The 20930-nt window shown below is 47.3% G+C and overlaps 1 protein-coding gene across 2 annotated transcripts in view; it reads right to left on the minus strand.

Moving 5' to 3' along the window:
• The window catches only part of HDGFL3 (HDGF like 3), a 26810-nt gene extending 6277 nt beyond the window's left edge, over positions 1 to 20533 (minus strand). Inside the window, exons 1-5 of one of the 2 annotated variants that reach the window (XM_029950490.1) lie at positions 20357 to 20533; positions 16595 to 16671; positions 10634 to 10772; positions 10145 to 10303; positions 6146 to 6292 (exon numbers count right to left, since the gene is read on the minus strand). In XM_029950490.1, the coding sequence (XP_029806350.1) occupies positions 6146 to 6292; positions 10145 to 10303; positions 10634 to 10772; positions 16595 to 16671; positions 20357 to 20518 (684 nt within the window). In that variant the 5' untranslated portion in view covers positions 20519 to 20533. Of the gene's footprint in view, positions 1 to 6145; positions 6293 to 10144; positions 10304 to 10633; positions 10773 to 16594; positions 16672 to 18585; positions 18679 to 20356 lie in introns of those variants that run through there. The other variant, XM_029950491.1, reaches the window with a different exon arrangement.
• Between the last annotated feature and the right edge of the window lie 397 nt (positions 20534 to 20930).

The raw sequence follows: 20930 nt of genomic DNA on the forward strand, positions 1-20930 counted from the left end.
GAGAGTCATGCCGATATGACAGAAGACACTGAGATCAGGGAGGAAGGAGGGACAATTTCATACATGGTGTTGGTTCGCACGGTGACGCTGAGCCAGCACAGGACCCGACCTCCTACTGTGCCCAAATCAATTCCAGAAGGACGGAACACTAGCAGGTTAGAAACAAACTTTATGATTTTAAAAAGGAAATATAGAAGAGTATCTTTCTGATCTTGGGAAAGGGATAGGTTTCTTAAACAAGACAGAAAAATGCAAACCATAAAAAGAAAAGTTTGAGACATTTGACTGCAACAGAGAAAGTCTGTTCACCGAAAGGTATATAAAAAATCGGACAAGCCACGAATGTGGAGAAGGAGCCCACGACGCACATGACCGGCCCTGTCAGTTAGAGTCCAGAACGTAAAGGAGTGAGTCCTACAGATCAGCAACAAAAAAACCCATAGGAAAATGGGCAAAAATGCAAAGTCCAGCACCACACAGCAGAAGAAACACGGGTGATCGATAAATGTGAAAAAAAGCTCAACCTCACTACTAATCAAAGAACTGCAGACAATACTACCATTTCTACTCACTACACAAGCAAAAGTTTAGTTTGACAGTGACGTGTTTGTCACAAGGAACTTGTGCATTGAAGGTGGGTGTGTAAACTGGTCCAAATACTTAGGACTATGACTTGGCATTATCTTATAAAGTCAGAGACCACCCACTCCCGAGTCGCGGTGTCGGGTCCGGGCTTACGTGTCCTCAGGGACGGCTCGCCTCTGTGCGCTAGGAGGCTGGCGGAGGCCCCACGGCCTCGTCCTAAAACCGGGCGTCACGCTGCCGTGAAAAATTAATAAGCCATTCTACACGTAACCGCGTGGGGACTCTTGGAAGCACAGCATTAAATGTCACCAGTTTTCTTAAAACTCTCAAAAATGACCAGCAGCACAGCCCAGGGACTAAAAGCTGGGCTCCTGCCCAGCCGGCACGGCCGTCACCACGGCATGACGGGGACAAGCCGTCCCTGACTCTGCACGTGTAGCCAGAGACGGCGGCAGCGCCTGTCTCAGAGGGAAAAACCACCTCGGAACGAGCAACGTTAAGGGTTATTTAAATATATGTTTATATGTGAGACAAGAGTTACAATTCTGAAAATTAAAGGAGATCGTAACTACAGCACTAGTGGTTCTCTCTCTAGGTGGGACCAGGGAAGAACATGTGATTAGATACAAGTTATTATTCTGTTTTAGTTTTGGGGTTGAGTGTGAGGGTCATTGGTAGTCAGTGGAATACTATGCTTGTTACTTTACGTTTATATTATATATATGTTCTTTTGTACAAAAGATCTTTATATAAACATATAAATATATAACACATATTTATATACTGTATATAATATATTTTACATACATTATGTATGTTTATATATCATAAATATATACCATAAATATATAAATATAATATGTAAATATGTTAAACATGTTTTATTTTATTTTTATTATTAAAATATATTAATAATACATTTTAATATATTCTTTAAAACGGGGTTAAAAATAAAAGGATCTGACTTTAACAGAATGGGCATAAAGGGAACGTACCTCAACAAAATAAAGGCCAGCTATGAAAAACCCACAACTAACATCACACTCAATGGTGAGAATCGGAGAGCTCTCCTCCTACGAGAGGGAAGGCCTCACGGAGGCCCATTCTCGCCATTTTTATTTAACCCACTGACATCCTGGCCACAGCAATCGGACAAGAAAAACCACATCCAAACTAAAGTAAATCTGTCATCATACGTGATGACATGATAGAATGGAAAACCCTGAAGACTCCACCAAGAAACTATCAGAATAAATTAATTCAGTAAACTTGTCAGATACAAACTTAATATAGAGAGATCTGTTGTTTCTACATGCTAATAGCAAAGTAGCAGAAGAGAAATTAAGAAAATAAGTCCACTTACAGTTGTACCACAAAGAGTTAAGACCTAGGAATAAACTTAATCACAGAGGTGACAGCCCTATACTGTGAAAACAATGAAACACTGATGAAAAGAACTAAACACACACACAAATGGGAAGATACTCCAGCTCATGGACAGAAATAGTGTCAAAATGCTCCGCCTACCCACAACCATCCAAAGACCCAATGCAACCATATTCAAATACCAAAGCATTTCTTTTTTACAGAACTAGAACAAAAAAATACTAAAATTTGTACAGAACCACAAAAGATCCTAAAGAGCCAAAGCAATCTTAAGAAAGAAAAACAAAGCTGGAGGCATCACACTCCCAGCCTTCAAGAGATACTACAGAGCTGCATTAACCGAAGTGCACAGTACCGGCCCAGAAACAGACACGTTTTCAATGGAACAGAACGGCTAGCCCAGAAAGAACCTCACAGTTTATGGTCAAGTCATCTTTGACAAAGGAGGCAAGAATATCCAATGGGGAGAAGACCATCTCCATAAACGTTGCCGGGGAAAACTGAGCAGCTACATTCAAAAGAATGACACTGGGCTACTTTCTTACAGCACACACAAAAATGAACTCAAAAGGGACTGAAGACCTACATTCGAGACAGGAAAACACAGGCAGTCATCTCTTGGACATCAGGTTTAGCAACATTTTTCTAGATGCATCTCTTTGGGCAAAGGAAACAAAAAGAAAAATAAACTATTGAGGCTAGACCAAAATAAAAAGCTTTTGTTCAACAAAATGAAAAGGCAATCTATGGAATGGGAGAGGTTATCTGCAAATGATATATCTGGTAAGGGGTTAATATCATATATATCCATATATCTCATATTCATATTTATCTATCGATCTACAGATCTCATACAACTCAAAACCAGAAAAACAAATAACTCCTATTAAAAAATGGGCAGAAGACAAGAATAGACATTTCCCAAAGAAGACATCCAGCCAGATGGATAACAGACACATGAAAAAAGGTTCAACATCACTAGTCATCAGAGAAATGCAAGTCAAAACCAAAATGAGATCACCTGACACCTGTGACAGTAGCTATGAAAAGGACAAGACTGGGAAGGGACGGTGAGCACGTGGAGAAAGAGGAGCCCTCGTGCACGGCTGGCGGGAACGCAAACTGGTGCAGCCGCTGTGGAAAACAGTACGGAGGTTCCTACAAAAATTAAAAGTAGAAATACCACAGAATGCAGTAATTCTACTACCAAAGAAAGTGAAAACATGAATTCAAAAAGATAAATGCACTCTTGTTTATACTGCAGCATTACATATAGTAGCCAAGTTACGGAAGGAAACAAAGTGTCCATCGATAGATGAACGGACAGAGAAGAGGTGGTGCACGTATACAATGGAACATTACGCAGCCACGAAAGAACGAGATTTTGTCATTTGCGACACGTGGACGGAAGTAGGATGTATTATGTTAACTGAAATAAGTCAGACAGAGGAAGACAAATATCAGGACTTCACTTCTGTATGTGGAATCTAAAAAAACAGAACCAGGGGCGCCTGGGTGGCTCAGTCGTCCGTCAGTTGGGCCTCCGACTTCAGCTCAGGTCATGATCGAGCCCCATGTCAGGCTCTGTGCTGATAAGCTCAGAGCCTGGAGCCTGCTTCTGATTCTGTGTGTGTCTCTCTCTCTGCCCCTCCCCCTCTCATGCTTGGCCTCTCTCTGTATCAAAATAAATAAAACATTAAAAAAAAACAGAACCAGGCCCATACATACAGAGAACTGATGATTTGCCAGGGAGGACGGGCAGGGGAGGGGCAAAAGCAGTGAAAGAGAGTGGGAGATGCAGGCCTCCAGTTATGAAGTCATGGGACAAGGTCAGGGTAGGAACAGTCAGTGACACTGTCCGGTGCCATGTGGGGAGCACAACGTGATGCATGGACTCGTCGGGTCCCACACTCTGCGCCCGGAACTAACGGAACATTGTGTGTTGGCTATACTGCAATTTAAAGGAATGAATGAAAAAATGAATGGATTTTAGGCTCTTACTAGCAATGTGACCTGGGCCAATCTTTCCAGCCTTATTTCCCCCAGGTACAAAATGGGCAATGTCTCCGTCTACACCCTGGGATCTGTGTGGAGATTAAATGAGACGATGCATAGCCGGCATTTGGCACAGCCGGCAGCACAGAGTGACATGGGAGCCGTTAACGCCCTGCTGTGCCACTGCTGGAAGCGGCTGTTTGCTGAAGTGCTTTCAGGACATTCAGGTAGAAATGGTTTCATTAACAGTTAGAAAGATGGGTCTACAATGAGGAGATGCAGTGGGAAGGCATCAGCCACACACGACACATAGTGGAAAGCACGAGAGGTAGAAGACGGGCGGCGGCAGCTGTGAGCAGAGCAGGGCCGAGGCGGGAGCTCAGGAGAGCAGCGGGGCTGGAGGCACAGTGCGCAGGAGAGCGTCACGGCATCAGGTGCTGCAGAGGTAGAGTAAGGACCGAACAGACCCCGGGCCGGGCGGGGAGCGGATCGGCCTGGGCCTGCACGGGAGCCGACCCCGCGGACCGGGGAGGGCGTGCCTGAGTGCGCGCAGCTGCGAGGCGGTGCGGGAGGCACAGGACTGCTGCAGGCAGGTCAGAGAGGAAGAGAAGCGTGGGAAGAACAGGATGTGGGGGGAAGGGGCACGCTTGTGGTGAGCTACCCCTCCCGCCTGGCAGAGATGGCTAGAATCAGAAAGGCAGATGTACCAAGTGTGTGCAAGATGTGGAAAAAGGGAAGCCTCGTGCACCGTTGGAGGGAACGTAAACTGGTGCAGACACTTGGAAAAACAGTATGGAGGTTCCTCAGAAAGTTAGAAATACCAGCAATTCCACTACCAGGTATTTATCTGAAGTAAATGAAAACACCAATTTAAAGAGAAACATGCAACCTTATGTTAAGTGAAGCTTTGTTTACAATAGCCAAGATATGGAAATAACCCAAGGGTCTACTGAGAGATGAATGGATGAAGATATGGTGGCCGTGCACGCACACACACACAGACACACACACACACACACACTCACAGGAATGTTACTCAGGCACAAAAAGGGATGAAAGCTTGCCATTTGTGAAATCACGGAGGGACTAGAGTATATTGTGCTGAGTGAAATATGCCAGAAAGAGAAAGACAAGTTCCATATGATTTCACTTATGCAGAATCTAAAAAACAACAACAAAAAAAGAATGAACACAACAAAACAAAGTCCCCGATCTAGGAAGCACACTTTGTCCATTCTCGGGGGGAGGGCTGAGGAGTGGGCGACACAGGTGACACAGGGGAAGGGGACCACAACGTATAAACTTCCCGCTAGAAAACAAGCCAGTCACAAGGATGGAAAGTGCAGCACGGGGAACAGAGTCCAGAAAACGGCGGTAACTACGTATGATGACAACTGTCGCCAGACTTGGCGTCGTGAACACTTCGCAACGTCTCTATGTGTGGACTCACCGCTGCGTGCCTGGAACTAATACAATACTGTATGTCACCTGTCCCTTACAAAAGAGTTAACAACACTCAAGGTGGACAAGTCTTCCCCGTCAGTACCTCAAATACCAGTGTTCACATGCTGTTCGAACACTTAAATGTTTAAAGTCCTGCGGGTACATGACAGTACAAACTGCTTCTAGGAAAGAAACAGAGTATGAAGTCTCCTATTTTCAACATGCTACTGATCTTATAAATAGAACTGTAAAATTGTGAGACGGCATTTCATAATTTCAGTATTTCACGTCTTACTCTTTAAAAGACTCCCAAGTTGGGGCAACTGGGTGGCTCAGTTGGTAAAGCTTCTGGCTCCTGATTTCAGCTCAAGCCGTGATCTCAGTTCGTGAGCTCGAGCCCCCGGTTGGGATTCTCTCTCCCTCTCTCTCAGCACCTCCTTCCCCTGCTTGTGCACATGTGCACTCTCTCTCTCTCTCTCTCTCAAAATAAGTCAATAAACATTAAAAAAAATAATCAACGGCTCAAGTTGCTGAAGGTTAGGAAAGAATGAACCGCAGACAGAGCTCCAAGCTGAGAGGCAGGTGTACCCCCGCCGGCTGCCGGTGCCCAGGCCCTCCGTCCGGAGCTGCGTGCCCGCCCCGTGGCAGCCCGCGAATCCGCGTCCCCCCCCCCCCCCCCCGGACGGGCGTATCAACCGGACTGCGGGCACCGCCCGTCTCTATCTAGTGCCCTTACCCCTTCGCCGGCTTTCTGCAAGTCTGAGGCCGTGCTCCTCGTGTCGTTGCCGGCGTCCCCGCCCTCGGAGCTGCTCTTGTTCTCCTCTTCTCTGCGGTCCTTGTCGTCCTCGTCTGCTGGGGACTTCCGGGACTGTTTGGAGGATTTCTAAACGTGTGGACAAGTTAAAGATTAGAGTCAGAAGATCACATCCAGTCGCACGAGGGCAAGTCAGAGCCGCAGCAGTGGCTGCCCCATGGCCAGCCTCTGTGGCCCGGCCACCGCAGAGACCAGGGCCAGCAGGCGGCCTGGGCACCTCGTTTCCGCTCGCTGGGCCTCAAGGTAAGGTGGGGAGGGAAGCAGAGGTGAGCTACGTGACCTGCTAGTTCTTTCCAGCAGGGCAATGGGCAAAGCACTGAACGCACATTCGCGTCCCCAGAACACTGTGCATACATGAGTGGTGGCTGGATGGACAGCCCCTCAGGAGGCTGCAGAGCGAGAGGGTGCTGTCAGGCCGGCCTGTCCTTCCTCATCATTTCACAGCAGAAACTCAGGTCCACAGAGGGAGGCGAGCTCAGAGAACACAGGAACATTCACGGCACGACAGCGGCGGAAGCTGGGGGTTGACAGAGCCATGTAATCACCTCGACATGTGCATCACCGTGTGACGTAAACTATGCTCATCTGTTAAGTCGCAGACCATGTTTAAGAGCCCAAGGGGACTAGCACGTTTTCCTCACCGCCTTGCTTCTGAAATCAAGACTGACTTAAGGAGAGTGAAAACACAATGATAGCTCACAGCCAAAGCTGCTTGCAGAGCAGCATTACAAGGACCAGAAGCTGGCCCCACCGTGCACCTTTAAGAAAGAAAAATGTAGGGGCGCCCGGGTGGCTCAGTCGGTTCAGCATCTGACTTCGGCTCAGGTCGTGATCTCACGGTTTGTGGGTTCAAGCCCCGCGTCGGGCTCTGTGCTGACAGCTCAGGGCCTGAGCCTGCTTCGGATTCTGTGTCTCCCTCTCTCCCTGCCCCTCCCCTGATCATACAGTCTCTCTCTGTCTCTCAAAACCTAATACATGTTAATAAAAAAATTTAAAAAAAAAGGAAGTAAAACATAGCATTTCACTAACATGTCCTTTTTGAGGACTTTTAAGAGCCTTTAAGCGACTGGCAAATAAGGGCTGAGGCAAAACAGGTTTAGCCAAGTCACTTTCGGTCTTCCAGAAGGGAATGAGCAACTTGGGAGATTCCTCAGACAATCAATCTTTTAAATACAACTTCCAAAGAGAAAGTATCTTGTAGCTCTGTGATAGAGCATACAATTACATCGCTTCTATTTCACTTAACTGAAAGTACCAACCAAGCCCAAAATGTCAGCTTAAAATGAGGTCATCTTTACTTTCCACATGAACAAAAAGCAGAGATTTAATAACCCAAACATGGAGCGTCCACCATCACAGCTAAGATCGAGGAGGACAATATAAAACACAGAACACTTCTTGTTTTCCTAGTAAGTACAGTATAACTACTGAAACACAGTAACTGCTTTATGCACTAATTCTCAAATAATAATCTCTGACTACAGTTCTCAGAGGTGATAATACACAAACCCCTAACATTCCTAATGCTTACAAAGGCTACTTCCGAGTACCCCCACGCGTGAATTCATACGCCTTGTAACGTGGCATGACACAGACTAGACTCAGGGCTTCCTGACGTTTCACTGCAGAGCCACGGTGGCCTGGGGAGCGAGCTGGCCCCCGGCTGTGTCCGGTGACCCTGCAGGGCTCTGACTGTGCTGCAAATTCAGATCAGGGAAATCCTGTAGCTGTGGGCAGGGGCCCGTCCTCTGTTTCGTCACTGTGGTCTTGACCTGGCTGTGTGTCCGGCTGCTGCCACATGTTTTAGAACCAAGCTCACTAGTGGTTTAGCGCCGTCAGGGCTTTCCTCTGCTGGGAGGCTCTGATTTGCCCTGCTTTGCGCAGGAAGTAATGTGCGTGCAAAATATTTTGACCTATAGTTTGCCAGGATGTTATGGTCATATATCAATTATCCATATGCCTACTGCCAAAGAGAAATGCAGAATTCCTTCACATCTGCTTTTTGACTGGGATTTAGTCACAAAAGTTCGCGGACCATTGGTTTTCAGTGGCAAAGGAAGATATTCAACTTTAAGAAACATGAGGTGAGGTCAGGTAAGCGCTCCTCTAAACGCGGTCCCCAGATCAGCAGCCATCCGCCTTGCTGAGAACTGAGTTCTCAGATCCCACACCCAAGACTCACTGAAATCGGAACTGAGGGGTGAGGCGAGCACTGTGTGCTTTACCACGCCCTCCGGGTGACTCTGGTGCACAAGGGAGTTCAAGAACCACCGTGCTGGGTTTCTCCATTAATACTGAACATTCAAAACCATGTGTGTTCTTCCAAAGTCTGTCTGTCTGTGTGTAATTTCTTTTGACAATAAATAAAACAGTAAAAAGTGAAAAGTAAGTGATCATGAACTTTGTGATCTGGAAAGAAAAGCAAAAAAAGATGATCCCTTAACTGAACACAGAGAAACCTTAGTAAGTAAAGTTGGTCTTCACCCCTTTGCTGCTTTAAATCATCTCTCCCCACTCGGAGGAGTCCCCTTACTTCTGGGCATGACAGCAAGCAGTGGAATAACGACACGGAAAAGTCACATAGCCACACCGTCAAAGGCCTCCGCTCCCTCAGGCAGCTCACATGGTTTAGGGTAAGGGCACAGTACACTGCACAGCTCAGCAGGCAGTCATAAGTTTAAGAAATCAATTCAACTGAGTGGCTAAGTGAAATTCAAAATGCCGAAAAAAATTCAGCTGAAAAAAATGCAATGGAAGATACAGCCTAACAAGGAAAATTCTAATTATTTTGTTGTGATTTGCAAACTGTATCCCCATCCAAGGCAAATACCATGTGTTTCATTAGGTGCGACGTAATACGCATTCATACATTTTCACCTGTATGCCCATGGGGTAGAGTTTATAGACGGTAAAACAAAATGCTGATCATCTGATAAATTCTTGGGACTGGGTTCTTGAGGAGTTCCCTAGGTCAGGCATCCAGCTACTGAATACCAGAATCTAAACAGAAGTAATATATCCAAGTATTCTATCATGTGACAGACCAATTACAGGAAAACTTGTACCAACCTCTGGTTTCAGAGATCTATTTCTCTCGCTTCTAGTTTCTAAAGGTGAAGGAAGCTCACAATCTCACAGTTTGTTCACCTGCATGTCTGGATGACCGTGTGAAAAACCTAGACTTCCAATCTGTGCACCTAGGATCATATCAGTCCTGTTTAAAGCCTTCCATATGTTATCATCACAGTGGGAATAAATCCAAATTCCTTAATGGGGCACACGAGTCTCCAGGACTGAGCCTCTGCCTGCCTCTCCCTCTGGGTCCTGACCCCCACCACGCCCGCGCTCTTCTAGTTCAGGCCGGGCCGGCCGTCTATAAACTCTAACCCATGGGCACACGGCCCCCGCACCCTTCAGGCCTCGGTATGAACGCTGCCTCTTCTCTTCAGAAAGGCCTGGCCCCTCTCTCTAAAGTGCCTTCTCCTCCTGCTCGTTGCCTTCAGTCCTCTCTTCATTTATATGTATTATTTGTACATTCTTTAAAGCAGAAAGACAGATCTTTCTATTTGCCCAGACCCCTCCGGGATCGTCCTGGTCTCCGACATCCCTAGCGCCTTCCGAGCTCATCCAGAGGGGACTGCAGGTGGCACTCCTGCTCCCGTGTGTGCCCACCTCCTGTGGGCTGACGACCAGTCCTTCTCCAACGGAGCGGCCGCATTTCCAGAGCCAGACCAGCCCTGAAGAGTCAACGGCCCGCTGCCCTCAGGTGCAAAGTCACCTGTCCTACCCCTCGGCTCCATTACTGTCCCTGCAGGCAGAGGCTCCACAGAGCTGGTAGATTTCTAGGTGCCAAGGACAGAGCGGAAGGTCATCTAATGAACATGCACGTAACACCGAGAACAAGTGAAAGGACTCAGTCACCTTCGAAGTGTAGGACTTTTTCCGCTTGGAGCCGGCTTTCTCGTTCTTCCTTTTGCCCTTTCCGTCCTCTCCCACCCTGTCCCCTTCCTCCTCACTGCTCGCATCTGCAGTGTTTCCACCTTCTCCCTCGGTTTCTGAGGAGCTCTGTTGCTGGATTGCCTAAAAATAACAAGATATTGGCTAATTACATTTTTGAAAAATTAGCAAAGAACAGAGACTGTGAAAAGAGTCATTCTATTTTAATCTGAAAGGGTTCAGCTTACTCTACAGATTTCAAAATAAAAGACTGTCAACCTCAATTTTCCAGTGGCCCCTTGACTTGAACCCCTGGGTAACAGAATTACATTTAATCCAAAATATTACTGGGGCTAAATTCTGATTTCAGACAGATGGAGTCAGGTAACTACTAGCACAAAAGGACATGTAACAAAGGCCCCAAAGAGAGTTAAAACCAAAGAAATGAGACCTAACAAGGAAGCAAACTGTTACCTGGTATCCAGTGAACTTCACTCCTGGGTTGTTCTCTATTTCCCACAATCCTTCATTGAATCCTTTCCGCTTATTTGACTTCCCAAACTTGTCTTTGTATTCCTTATACGGAAAAAGGTCTTTGGGACCTAAAAATGCACTGCAGAGATATTTTAGAAATAGAATACATTTGACCTTCAAATGTATGATATTTTTAATATCGATATCAACAAAGATGTCAGAGCATAGTTTAATAATCAAATTAAAAGTAGAATAAACTCATGCTCGCTTTGGCAGCGCGTATACTAAGAAAAACAGCAGAATAAGCCCTCTGAGTTAGGCACACAGCACAAAATGCTCACAAGTACATTTCAAGGCAGAAAAAACTGGATAGCTGGCCATGTAAGCCGGCAACCCTAGCCTGTACGAGCACAACTTGGATTTTACTGCAAGTTACCAATTTATTTTCTGTTTTAAAACTGACTTTTAGTTACAAAGCTAGTTTTAAATTTATTTTTGGGAAAGAGAGACAGAGTATGAGCAGGGGAGGTACAGAGAGAGGGACATACAGAATTGGAAGCAGGCTCCAGGCTCTGAGCTGTCAGCACAGAGTGTGATGTGGGGCTTGAACCCACAAACCGCAAGATCATGATCTGAGCCGGAGTCGAATGCTTAACCGACTGAGCCCCGCAGGCGGCCCACAAGGCAGTTTTAAAGACGTCCCCTTTGACCACTTAAATCATCATCTTAAGCTAAGGCTTACTTATGCTAATCTATACACCACAGTAGTATATTTATTCACTATTCTTTCTGCAAATTAAAAAATCACATTAGTGTTTAATGAGGCACTAACCAAGAAGAAAACTCAGAAGTAGCAAATAGATAGGATGTGATATAATTTAAACCTTATCCTAAATTAATCACAACCATAAAAACAAAGTGAGTTGGAGTAACGCCAGGGCCGGCCGGCAGATCTGAGCGTTCACGCCAGAGTCCTCGGCCTCGGCACCTGTGACACCAGCAAGACGGCAGAGGCCCACGTGCTGGCTGACACCGAGAGGCTCCCATTTCCAAGTACTGAGGCCCGTGCTGGCCGTGAGGCACAGGTGAGCGGCCACGCCTGGGCGTAGGCACCGCTGAGGGCTCGGACTCCGCAGGGGACAGACGGACGCCCCTACCTTCAGGGAGCAGTCTAGCCGTGCGGGTGGGGGTGTGACGAAACCAGAGAGGAGAGCCACGATGCCGCACGCTAGAAGAAGTCAAGAACGGAAGACGGAAGGGGACGGCAAGCCTGGGGCGGACTTTACAGTTCCAGGCACGCGGGTCACAGGGGGCCCTGCAGACAAGGGAGCGTCGGAGGACTGCAGGACGTGAGGAAACAAGGCGCCTGTCCCCCGGGCCAGAGCGGACCGAAGGCCCTGAGGGGGGGCCCACCGAGTTTAGGAACAAAGAGGCCAGCGCTGGGGCAGGGGTGCGGGGGGGGGGGCAGGGGTGCGGGGAGCGCAGGGGGAGCCATGAACGGTCTGAGAAGAGAAGCGACAGCCTGGGTTTTAATAGGGCCGCTCTGGCCGCCGCGCTGAACAGACTGAGGAGGAGGGCACGGGGGCGGAAGCAGGCAGACAAGCCGGCCACGAGGTCATGCTGGTGACCGGGCCAGGGTGTGAGCAGTGAGGCCGGTGACAAGTCGCTGGATTCACCCTCAGCCAACATAGTTTGTTAGGGGGCGGCGACAGCAGGTGAGAGAAACAGGGCAGCTGAGGCTCTGCCCAAGGTTGCTGACTGAGAAACTCTAAAACAGAGTTGGCATTTGCTAATATGAAAGATTTTATTTTGCTAAAAAATTGTTTAATGTTTATTTTTGAGAGAGAGAGAGACAAACTGCAAGCGGGGAGGGGCAGAGAGAGAGGGGGAGACACAGAATCTGATGTGGGGCTCGAACCCATGGGCCGTGAAATCATGCCCTGAGCCGAAGTCAGATGCTCAACCAACTGAGCCACCCAGGAGACCCTGGAATGAAAGATTTTTGAGAGAACAAGATTTGAGGGTGAAAAGCTCAGTTTTTGATGTTAAGTTTAAAACCCTGGCCTGACATCCTAGGGAGGAGGTCAAGTAGGCAGTTGCAGACGTGATTCTGGAACTCAGGGGAAAGGTCTGAGCTGGAGACACATACTGGGAAATTATCCGCAGCGATGATGTGGAAAGCTCTGAGACTATAATTTAATGGTTTACTGCTGAGCGCTGTAAATTCCATTTTCTGGGGCGCCTGGGCGGCTCAGTCGGTTAAGTGTCCGGCTTCGGCTCAGGGCATGATCTCATAGTTCGTGAGCTGGAGCCCCGCGTCGGGCTCTGTGCTGACAGCTCAGGGCTTGGAGCCTGCTTCGGATTCTGTGTGTCCCTCTCTCTGCCCCTCCCCACTTGTAATCGGTCTCTGTCTCTCAAAGAAAAAAAATGTGGACAAAAATAATTTGATAAGAAAAAAATTCCATTTTCTGACTGGGGCTTCATGGTGATTCCTCACTGCCTTGCTGATGAAAATTTTCAAGTTGATAAAAACACCCGAGAAAGCTTTCTGACTCCAACACCAAAACTTCCTTGACCTCTGACTGCTTGGTCAACATGATTCGGTCTCACCGAATCCAGACACAGGTTTTCAGGTTACTAAACAATTTGACCAAAGGGATGTCAGTGTGTTGCTTGACAAACTGAGCACGAGAGAGAAACGGGCTTTGGGTATGTCGATATTACTTTTAGAGAAACGTGTCCTACATTGTTAGGCGATGGCTCCTGGCCCCTCTCCAGCACCTGACTCCGTGTGCGCCGCGCTGAGGTTCCCGGCGGCGGCCGACGCTCGCGGGCGCCCGGGCTTCGCCGTGCCACAGGGAGCGGGGCTCACGCTCAGCTGGCCGCGTCAGCTGTCGCCCAAAGAGCCCCCAATGAACTCTCCTAACACAACCACTTATTTGCTGATACACAACACTTTTTCCTAGACTACAGACAGATCATTCCACAAATCAAATCTCCTCCCAAGTGGTTAATTTTCCTGCATGTTATACGAATCTTAAAGGCAGGCTAGAAAATAAAACCGTTCAAAGCTCCATGCTCTAAGGACGTAATTCTTCTCTTCCTAGCCAAGGCCGCCTTGAAAATCGCCCAGACTAAAAGTACTGGGGTTAAGTGATATGGAACCCAAGAATTTGGGGTTCCAATTACCTAACCATCTGGGCAAGAGAATTCTGGGCCATGATATGAGGAAAATTCTAGTCTGCTTAGGGGTGCTTGGCTGGCCTGCACACAGCTTTCTGGTGAAGCTCCTCACCTTTATTTCACTTAGTGAATTTTGATTCGGCCAACAGCTACCACCGTAAGCACTCCCGCTGGCCAGGCGCCGCGCTAGGCCCCGCGTCTACACGGTGAGCCCCGCTGCGTGCTCCCTGCCTCTACACACAGGCTGAACACCAGCCACCTGCCCGGGCACATAACCCCCCGTTCCGGGACTCCCGATACCTAACACACGCTCTGCTGAAACAAACTCATGGCGGGTTTTTTGAAGTTCGTTTTCCTCGAGATGTTTCAAAACCTACCTGTGTCGTCAACCCAGGAAAAAACTCCCATATGGACTCTCTTGTACGGAGCAGAGCCTTGGAGGGCTGCCACTGACTGACATGAAGGACGCGGCACGCATCGGCCCTGAGAAACCCTTCACACTGTTCCCTGGCATGGCTGGTCCGCCCACCAGCCGCACACCAGGCGGCCAGCTCTTCGTTTATGGAGCTTTAAAGAACACCCAGGGGCGCCTGGGGGCTCAGTCGGCTGAGCGTCTGGCTTCGGCTCAGGTCATGATCTCACGGTTCGGGCTGACAGCTCGGAGCCTGGAGCCTGCTTCCGATTCCGTGTCTCCCCCCCTCTCTGCCCCTCCCCTCCTCATGCCCTGTCTCTCTCTGTCTCTCAAAAATAAATAAAACACATAAAAATTTTTTTAAATAAAAAAAAATAAAAAATAAAAATAAAAAAAAGAACACCCAGAAAATGTTTATTAATAAAAGTGACCACACAATGTTAGTAAATGGTTGATTTGTCCTATATTATATAGTGGGAAAAGGGATACTCTTGTTTATTAAATCCTGCCTCGTCCCAGAAACATGATCAAATCTCTTGGAAATAGGTCTTAAAGAAAAAGCAAAATAGTGGTATCGAGGTAAAATGGAGAAAGGAATGAGGCAGATGGAAAAGTGTGTATCACAAAGCGCTCTGCACTCACTATGGATAAAACACTTAGTTCTAAGCTTCCTAGCAACCTCTCTAAGGAGGAAAACATGCTAAGTTGGATACTGCACAGTGTCTATTAGATAAAAACAAAAAAAGAATAAAACTAACTTCCCGAAAGACACACAACTCTTTCTCACAATAGACACTAGGGGCCTCTCTCCCCCCGCCAGCTCTCTTTCAAGGTGAGCAGAAACCAGAGGTCAGAGTGGCAGAGCCAGCACGCCAAGAAAAAGTCCAGGCCTGGCCCTGCCACATTCAAATGAACACAAAGAATGACCCTGAATTTGGAGACTTGTAAGATTTCATGACAGTTTTTATTTTTAAGTTTTATTTATTTTGAGAGAGAGAGAAAGCTCAAGCAGGGGTGGGGCAGAGTGACAGAGAGAGGGAGAAAGATCCCGAGCAGGCTCCGCGCTGGTAGCACAGAGCTAGATGTGGGGCTCGAACCCATGAACTGTGAGACCATGACCTGAGCCAAAACCAACAGCTGGATGCTCAGCCAACCAAGCCCCCCGGGTGCCCCCCACGGCAGCCTTCGGCTTCCTCCACACATGCAATCCCTGTTCCGCTCGTGTCCTTGTGTGACGGACCACACACGTTGTTAGTGAGTCACCACTGACGTCGTGTCCTGCCATCTACCAGCTTCCTTCTTTCACTGAGAATCGCTCCTTCCAGTTTTCTTCCCTCTTAGTAGTCCAAGCTAGAGACTCTGCTCCCTAATTCCCGAGGGCAACACTGCCATGGGTGCAGGTGTAAGTGACACACGCAACTCCCTTCCCCAGAAGTTACCGTTCTTCACGTTTTCTTCCCGGCTCCCCCTGAAGATGCACAGGTGCTGCTGAGCCAGCTTGTTTGTTTTTAAATAGCAGACAAGGCGGGGCGCCTGGGGGGCTCAGTCAGTACAGCTTCCGGCTTTGGCTCAGGTCAGATCTCACGTTTGTGGGTCCGAGCCCTGCGTCAGGCTCTGTGCAGACAGCTAGCTCGGAGCCTGGAGCCTGTCTTCAGATTCTGGGTCTCCCTCTCTCTCTCTGACCCTCCCCCTCTCATGCTCCGTCTCTCTTTGTATCAAAAGTAAATAAAGCATTTAAAAAAATTTTTTTTTAAATAAAATAAAATAAATAGCAGACAAGGCAACAAACAGCCCAGGGGACGACAGGATGACATGACAGAAGGAACCTGGGTTCCCAGAGCACAGCAGTGTACCCACTCCGAGCTACCCGCCTACTTCTGGACTGTTTCAAAGCAAGAAAGAAATGTCTGTTATCGGAGACACTGTCTTTCAGGTCCTTTTATTCAGCAGTTTAGTCTGTGCTCTACCCAACACAATTTAAAAACCTTATTAAGTTGGTATGTTTGCTTCAGGGTTCAACAAACTGAAAGAGCCTGAGAGAATGCCAGTCTGCTGTATGAAGTAGGAACGGACGGCGTCTCTCCAGAAGGGAAAAACGCAAGAGCAGCACAAGAAATCACTGGTACGGGGGGAGACCACGAAGACCTGCTGGGTCCTAAATGAGATTCTGCATGACGTGCAACGGTTACACAGAAATCACACGCAACAGTAAAATGAATAAAGAATCTTCACGTTAAGAAAAATACATTATTACCTTTGGTGATTTTATATAATTGTGCTCATTTTAATAAGATCAGGCATACACGACGTAGTCTGGCATAGCTAAATCAGAGGTGCTGAAACTTCAGGCTGTTTTGTGGACTTACGTTTCATGGGTGCCAAAAAAGAAGATAGGGTACTTGTTTGCTGGAGGCTTCACAGCTCCCTCTGGGAGTTCATCGATCTGTTGAAGATAAAGTTAGTTATTAGATATTCAGTTAAATCATGTAAAATTGCATGAACAAAATATTAACATTGCTCTAATAATTCATGGCTAATTTCACAATAAAATTATTCTAATCAAAATCCCAATACTTTTTCTTCTTTTGAACCTTATAAGTGATTCTAAAGTTCCTATGTGGCCCACCACACAGAGAGTAACACTGTAAATTGATTATAACCATTATGGTAATACATAATCAGGAGCCAAACTACTCATTTCTTCTGACTCAATAGAATTTACTTCTGGGAATCTGTCCTAGCAAAATACTTGAAAAGAATAACAACAACAACCAAAAGTAACCCCTTTTTGGAGATGACAGTGAATTAACACACACACACACACACACACACACACACACACACACACACACCCCCACACACACACCTAGAACCCTAAGTGCTGTAAGGCAAGAATTATTATGGAAAACTAACTCCATGAAATATTATACAGCAGCATACAGTCTCCTTCCTGGACTAGTGCGAGTCTCTTTCCACCCCTTTAAGCTGGAACTACATTTAAAATGCATATTTTAGTATCTCACTCCCTTGCTTCCAATCCTTTCACAGTTTTGCGTTGCTTAAAGCATTCTTAGCTGTGCATATGGAACCTCTGGAACTTCTCAAAAATACCGATACTTGGGGCACCTGTGTGGCTCACCGGTTAAGTGTCTGACTTTGGCTCTGGTCATGATCTCATGGTTCATGGGTTCTAGTCCTGCGTCAGGTGCCGTGCTAACAGCTCGGTTTCTGTGTCTCCCTCTCTCTCTGCCCTCCTCTACCCCCCCGTCTCTCTCTCTCAAAAATAAGTAAACATTAAAAAAATAACGATACTTTAGTCCTCCCCAGAACTATATTGATTCTTATGTACAGCTAAGGTTGAGAACCTCTCGTAAGATAAAGTCCAAATTCTTTAGGCTATTATATAGTTATATATTCATAATTCCTTATAACGTTTCAAGAAATGGAAACTCACAAATCTCCATCTGTAGCCCCAACCTTTCCTTTGAATTCCCATAATGCTAATGGGATTATGTTGAACCGCAAGCATGAAATTACCAATGTCTACAAACCATTTCCACCTACAGGTCCTATGAGGGGCTAACACCGAAGAAAAGGCTACGAAGAGAAGAGGCACACTTGCAGCTCAGAGAGCGAGAGCCAGGGCCTGGGGCCCCGTGTCGTGCAGAGATCTGCAGGCTCCTTCACGCACACGGGGTGGCGGCCTGGGGGCCACCCCGCAAGCTCAGCTCTGAACTGAGCGAACCGTGTGTCCAAGCAGACACTGTGTACTGGGGAAAGATGAGCTTTGAGTCTACAACTTGCGAAGTCCTGCTTCGGATTTTAAACCATGACATTGAAGGCATCATTTCCTCTTTTGGGGCCTTGACTTTCACGTCTGTAAAATGGGATGGTTGCACTTGGTGACCTCCAGGTCTCCTTCAAGTCCTGAAATCTCAAACTTTATCTAAAACTTAACTAATTTCCCCTGAATCTGTTTTTGCTTTCTAACTTAATTATTGGTATAGTCTGTTAACAAGAAAGAAACCTTAATCTTTTTACTATTTCCTCAAGCCCCATATTCAGTTTTTTACGAAAGTCTCCCAGTTCAGCTCCAGAAATGTCTCTCAAATTGGTCACCATTCCCATTAGTAAATGTAGTTCCCTAAACAAGTTCCCAGGATCGCGACCGTGACACGCCCATTACAGCCGGCTTCCCAAGTGCCTCCTGGTCTCCAGGCTTTCCCGTTACATTCAATACGGCCCTCCAAAGACAATTTAAAATGAGTAATTTCATTTGAATAAATTCATCAAATGTTTCAGTAATGTGTCTGTGTGGATATACGGTAAAGAACATGACGTAAAATTTCTATCTCACCATTTTCAAACGCGCAGTTCAGTACTGTTAACCGTGTGCACGCGGTTGTGAAACAGACCTCCAGAAAACGAGGATTTTAGGTGGACCAAGGACAGAGCTTAGAACGGAGAGGCATGGTGAGTCTTTGGCCGGCACACCACGTGACAAAACACTGCCACGTCATGGTTTTTTTCTCGCTGATAAAACAACTGCAAGTAAACAGTTTAAATAGAAATCTTTTAAACTTGCTGCCAGTACCACTTCTGAAGTCCTCCTTTGCCACCAGGTTACGTAAGTAGCATCTCCTGCAGAGACTGCAAACTGACGCCCTCAGGCCGTCTCTGCCCTGAAGATATGTTTTGTTTGGCTCATAGTTTTTTTTTCCAACAGAATTAGTCATCAACATTTTAAAACAGGAAGATGCACCTTGAAATCTAGATTACTAGCTTGGGTGAAAGAACAGGGAAGACAGGGCTAGGCGAGCACTCCCACAAGGGCACCAAGGGCCCACATCTTCAACAGCTGCGGCCTTGAGACCAAGCAGGACTCATGCGCACCGCGCTCCAGACACGGAAAGGCCTGCGCTCGCCGGCCCCCTGGAGGACTGGAGTTTGTGCCCGAGTCGTAACTACTGTCCACACTCGTGGAACCGGCCTCGCAGCCCCGCCGGCTCCCTGTAAAGGTGTTAGATAACAGCTGACATGTATGGACAGTCCTGTTTGGTTTTTTGGTCTGTTCTGGAAAGATCTCAGGAGTGTGTGCACACAAGCAGGGGGAAGGGCAGAGAGACAGAGTCCCGAGCAGGATCGTCACTGTCTGCCCAGAGTCCGACAAGGGGCTCGAGACCATGACCCTGAGCCAAAACCCAGATGGAACGCTTAACCGACTGAGCCACCTAGGTGCCCTTTTTTGAGAATTATACGTTGGCACTTTGCGCTAACAAGCTGTTCAAGCAGATGCACCTTCCTGGGCCGGTTAAAAAGCGCACCCCTCCCCCCAGGCACGGGTTCTGGCTCCTCCAGTGCATACCAAGTGGCAACAGAATTTTCTCTTCCGTTTCTGTTTTGTTTTGTTTTACTGTTTCTGTTTTCCTGACTCTGTCTTTTTACTTTGTTTGTGGTTCGCAGCAGTGATCGGGTCTGGTTCCGGTTCGCACCCATGTGTTATTTCCCATTACAGGACGTGGGTGACCCACGGTCTTGTGGGTGTAGCATGGCGAGTACTCTGGTATGTTACAGTTTGTAGAAGAATGTCTTGCTTCTATTGGACAGAAGAAAAGTCCGTTGAGACCTAGATCAGTGAATGTGTGTATTTTGTGTTTCCTTTAACCTGTTGCTGAAGTTTTAGCCTGGAAGGCGTACGCTCTCGGTGTGTCTATACTTGACAGAGCGTTTTACTCCTCCTGGGATTCTGAAACACTTTTCTACTTCCGGAAATGGTCAAAAATTAGGTATAATCGTCTTAAAAGATCTGTTTCTATTGGCTTACAGATGGTAATGTGACTTATAAAAGTGTAACATCAAGGCACATAAGAATCCTCAGGAACTAAAACAGTGCACGTACGACACTTTCAGTATGGTGGCCGTTTTCTTCTTGTTCTCTCTCTGTCCGCTTTGCTCACTGCAGAGACGCCCGGGCACGGGAGTTAGACACCAAGCCTCCCTCTCCCGTAGTTTATAAACCCACAGCCTGTGAACTCAGGGCCTGGAGGGAGGCAACTTCATTTCCTAGAAAACTTGTCCTCAGAGTTTCATCCCCCGACCTTCACCATCAGTGTAACGTGGGGACTCACGAGAAAGACCGGCTGGGAGTCCAGGTTCCGACCAACTGGCTGAGACACTTTGGGGGTCCAGCGCGGAGTCAGTGTGTCGAGGAGCCTCCCGCTGACTCTGCCATCCGTGAGAAGCCCCCCCGCCTCTCGCTGCGGCGCCTGTGGCCGGCAGCCTTCCGGCATCTGCAGGGCGTCTGCACGGAGATCGCAACCATGTGCCAATGCACGACCGCTTTCCTAATGCTTTAAAGTGTATAAAACGTCAAAATTTCTACTTTTTATGAAAGGAGTACCATATTATATTAAACGTGGTGGGCTTCTGAGAAAAGAAATCCTTCTCACAGAAACTGACAGGTCAGAGGCCTTTATATATAAAAAACCATGGGACACCTGGGGCTCAGTCGGTTAAGCGTCCGACTTCGGCTCAGGCCATGATCTCACAGTTCAAGGGTTCAAGCCCTGCATCAGGCTCTGTGCTGACAGCTCAGAGCCCGGAGCTGCTTCGGATTCTGTGTCTCCCTCCCTCTCTCTCTACCTCTCCCTGCTCACATTCTGTCAGTCTGTCTCTCAAAAATAAACATTAAAAAATAAATAA

Source organism: Suricata suricatta, chromosome 9 (genome assembly GCF_006229205.1).
Source record: "Suricata suricatta isolate VVHF042 chromosome 9, meerkat_22Aug2017_6uvM2_HiC, whole genome shotgun sequence".
In the NCBI taxonomy this organism is placed as follows: domain Eukaryota; kingdom Metazoa; phylum Chordata; class Mammalia; order Carnivora; family Herpestidae; genus Suricata; species Suricata suricatta.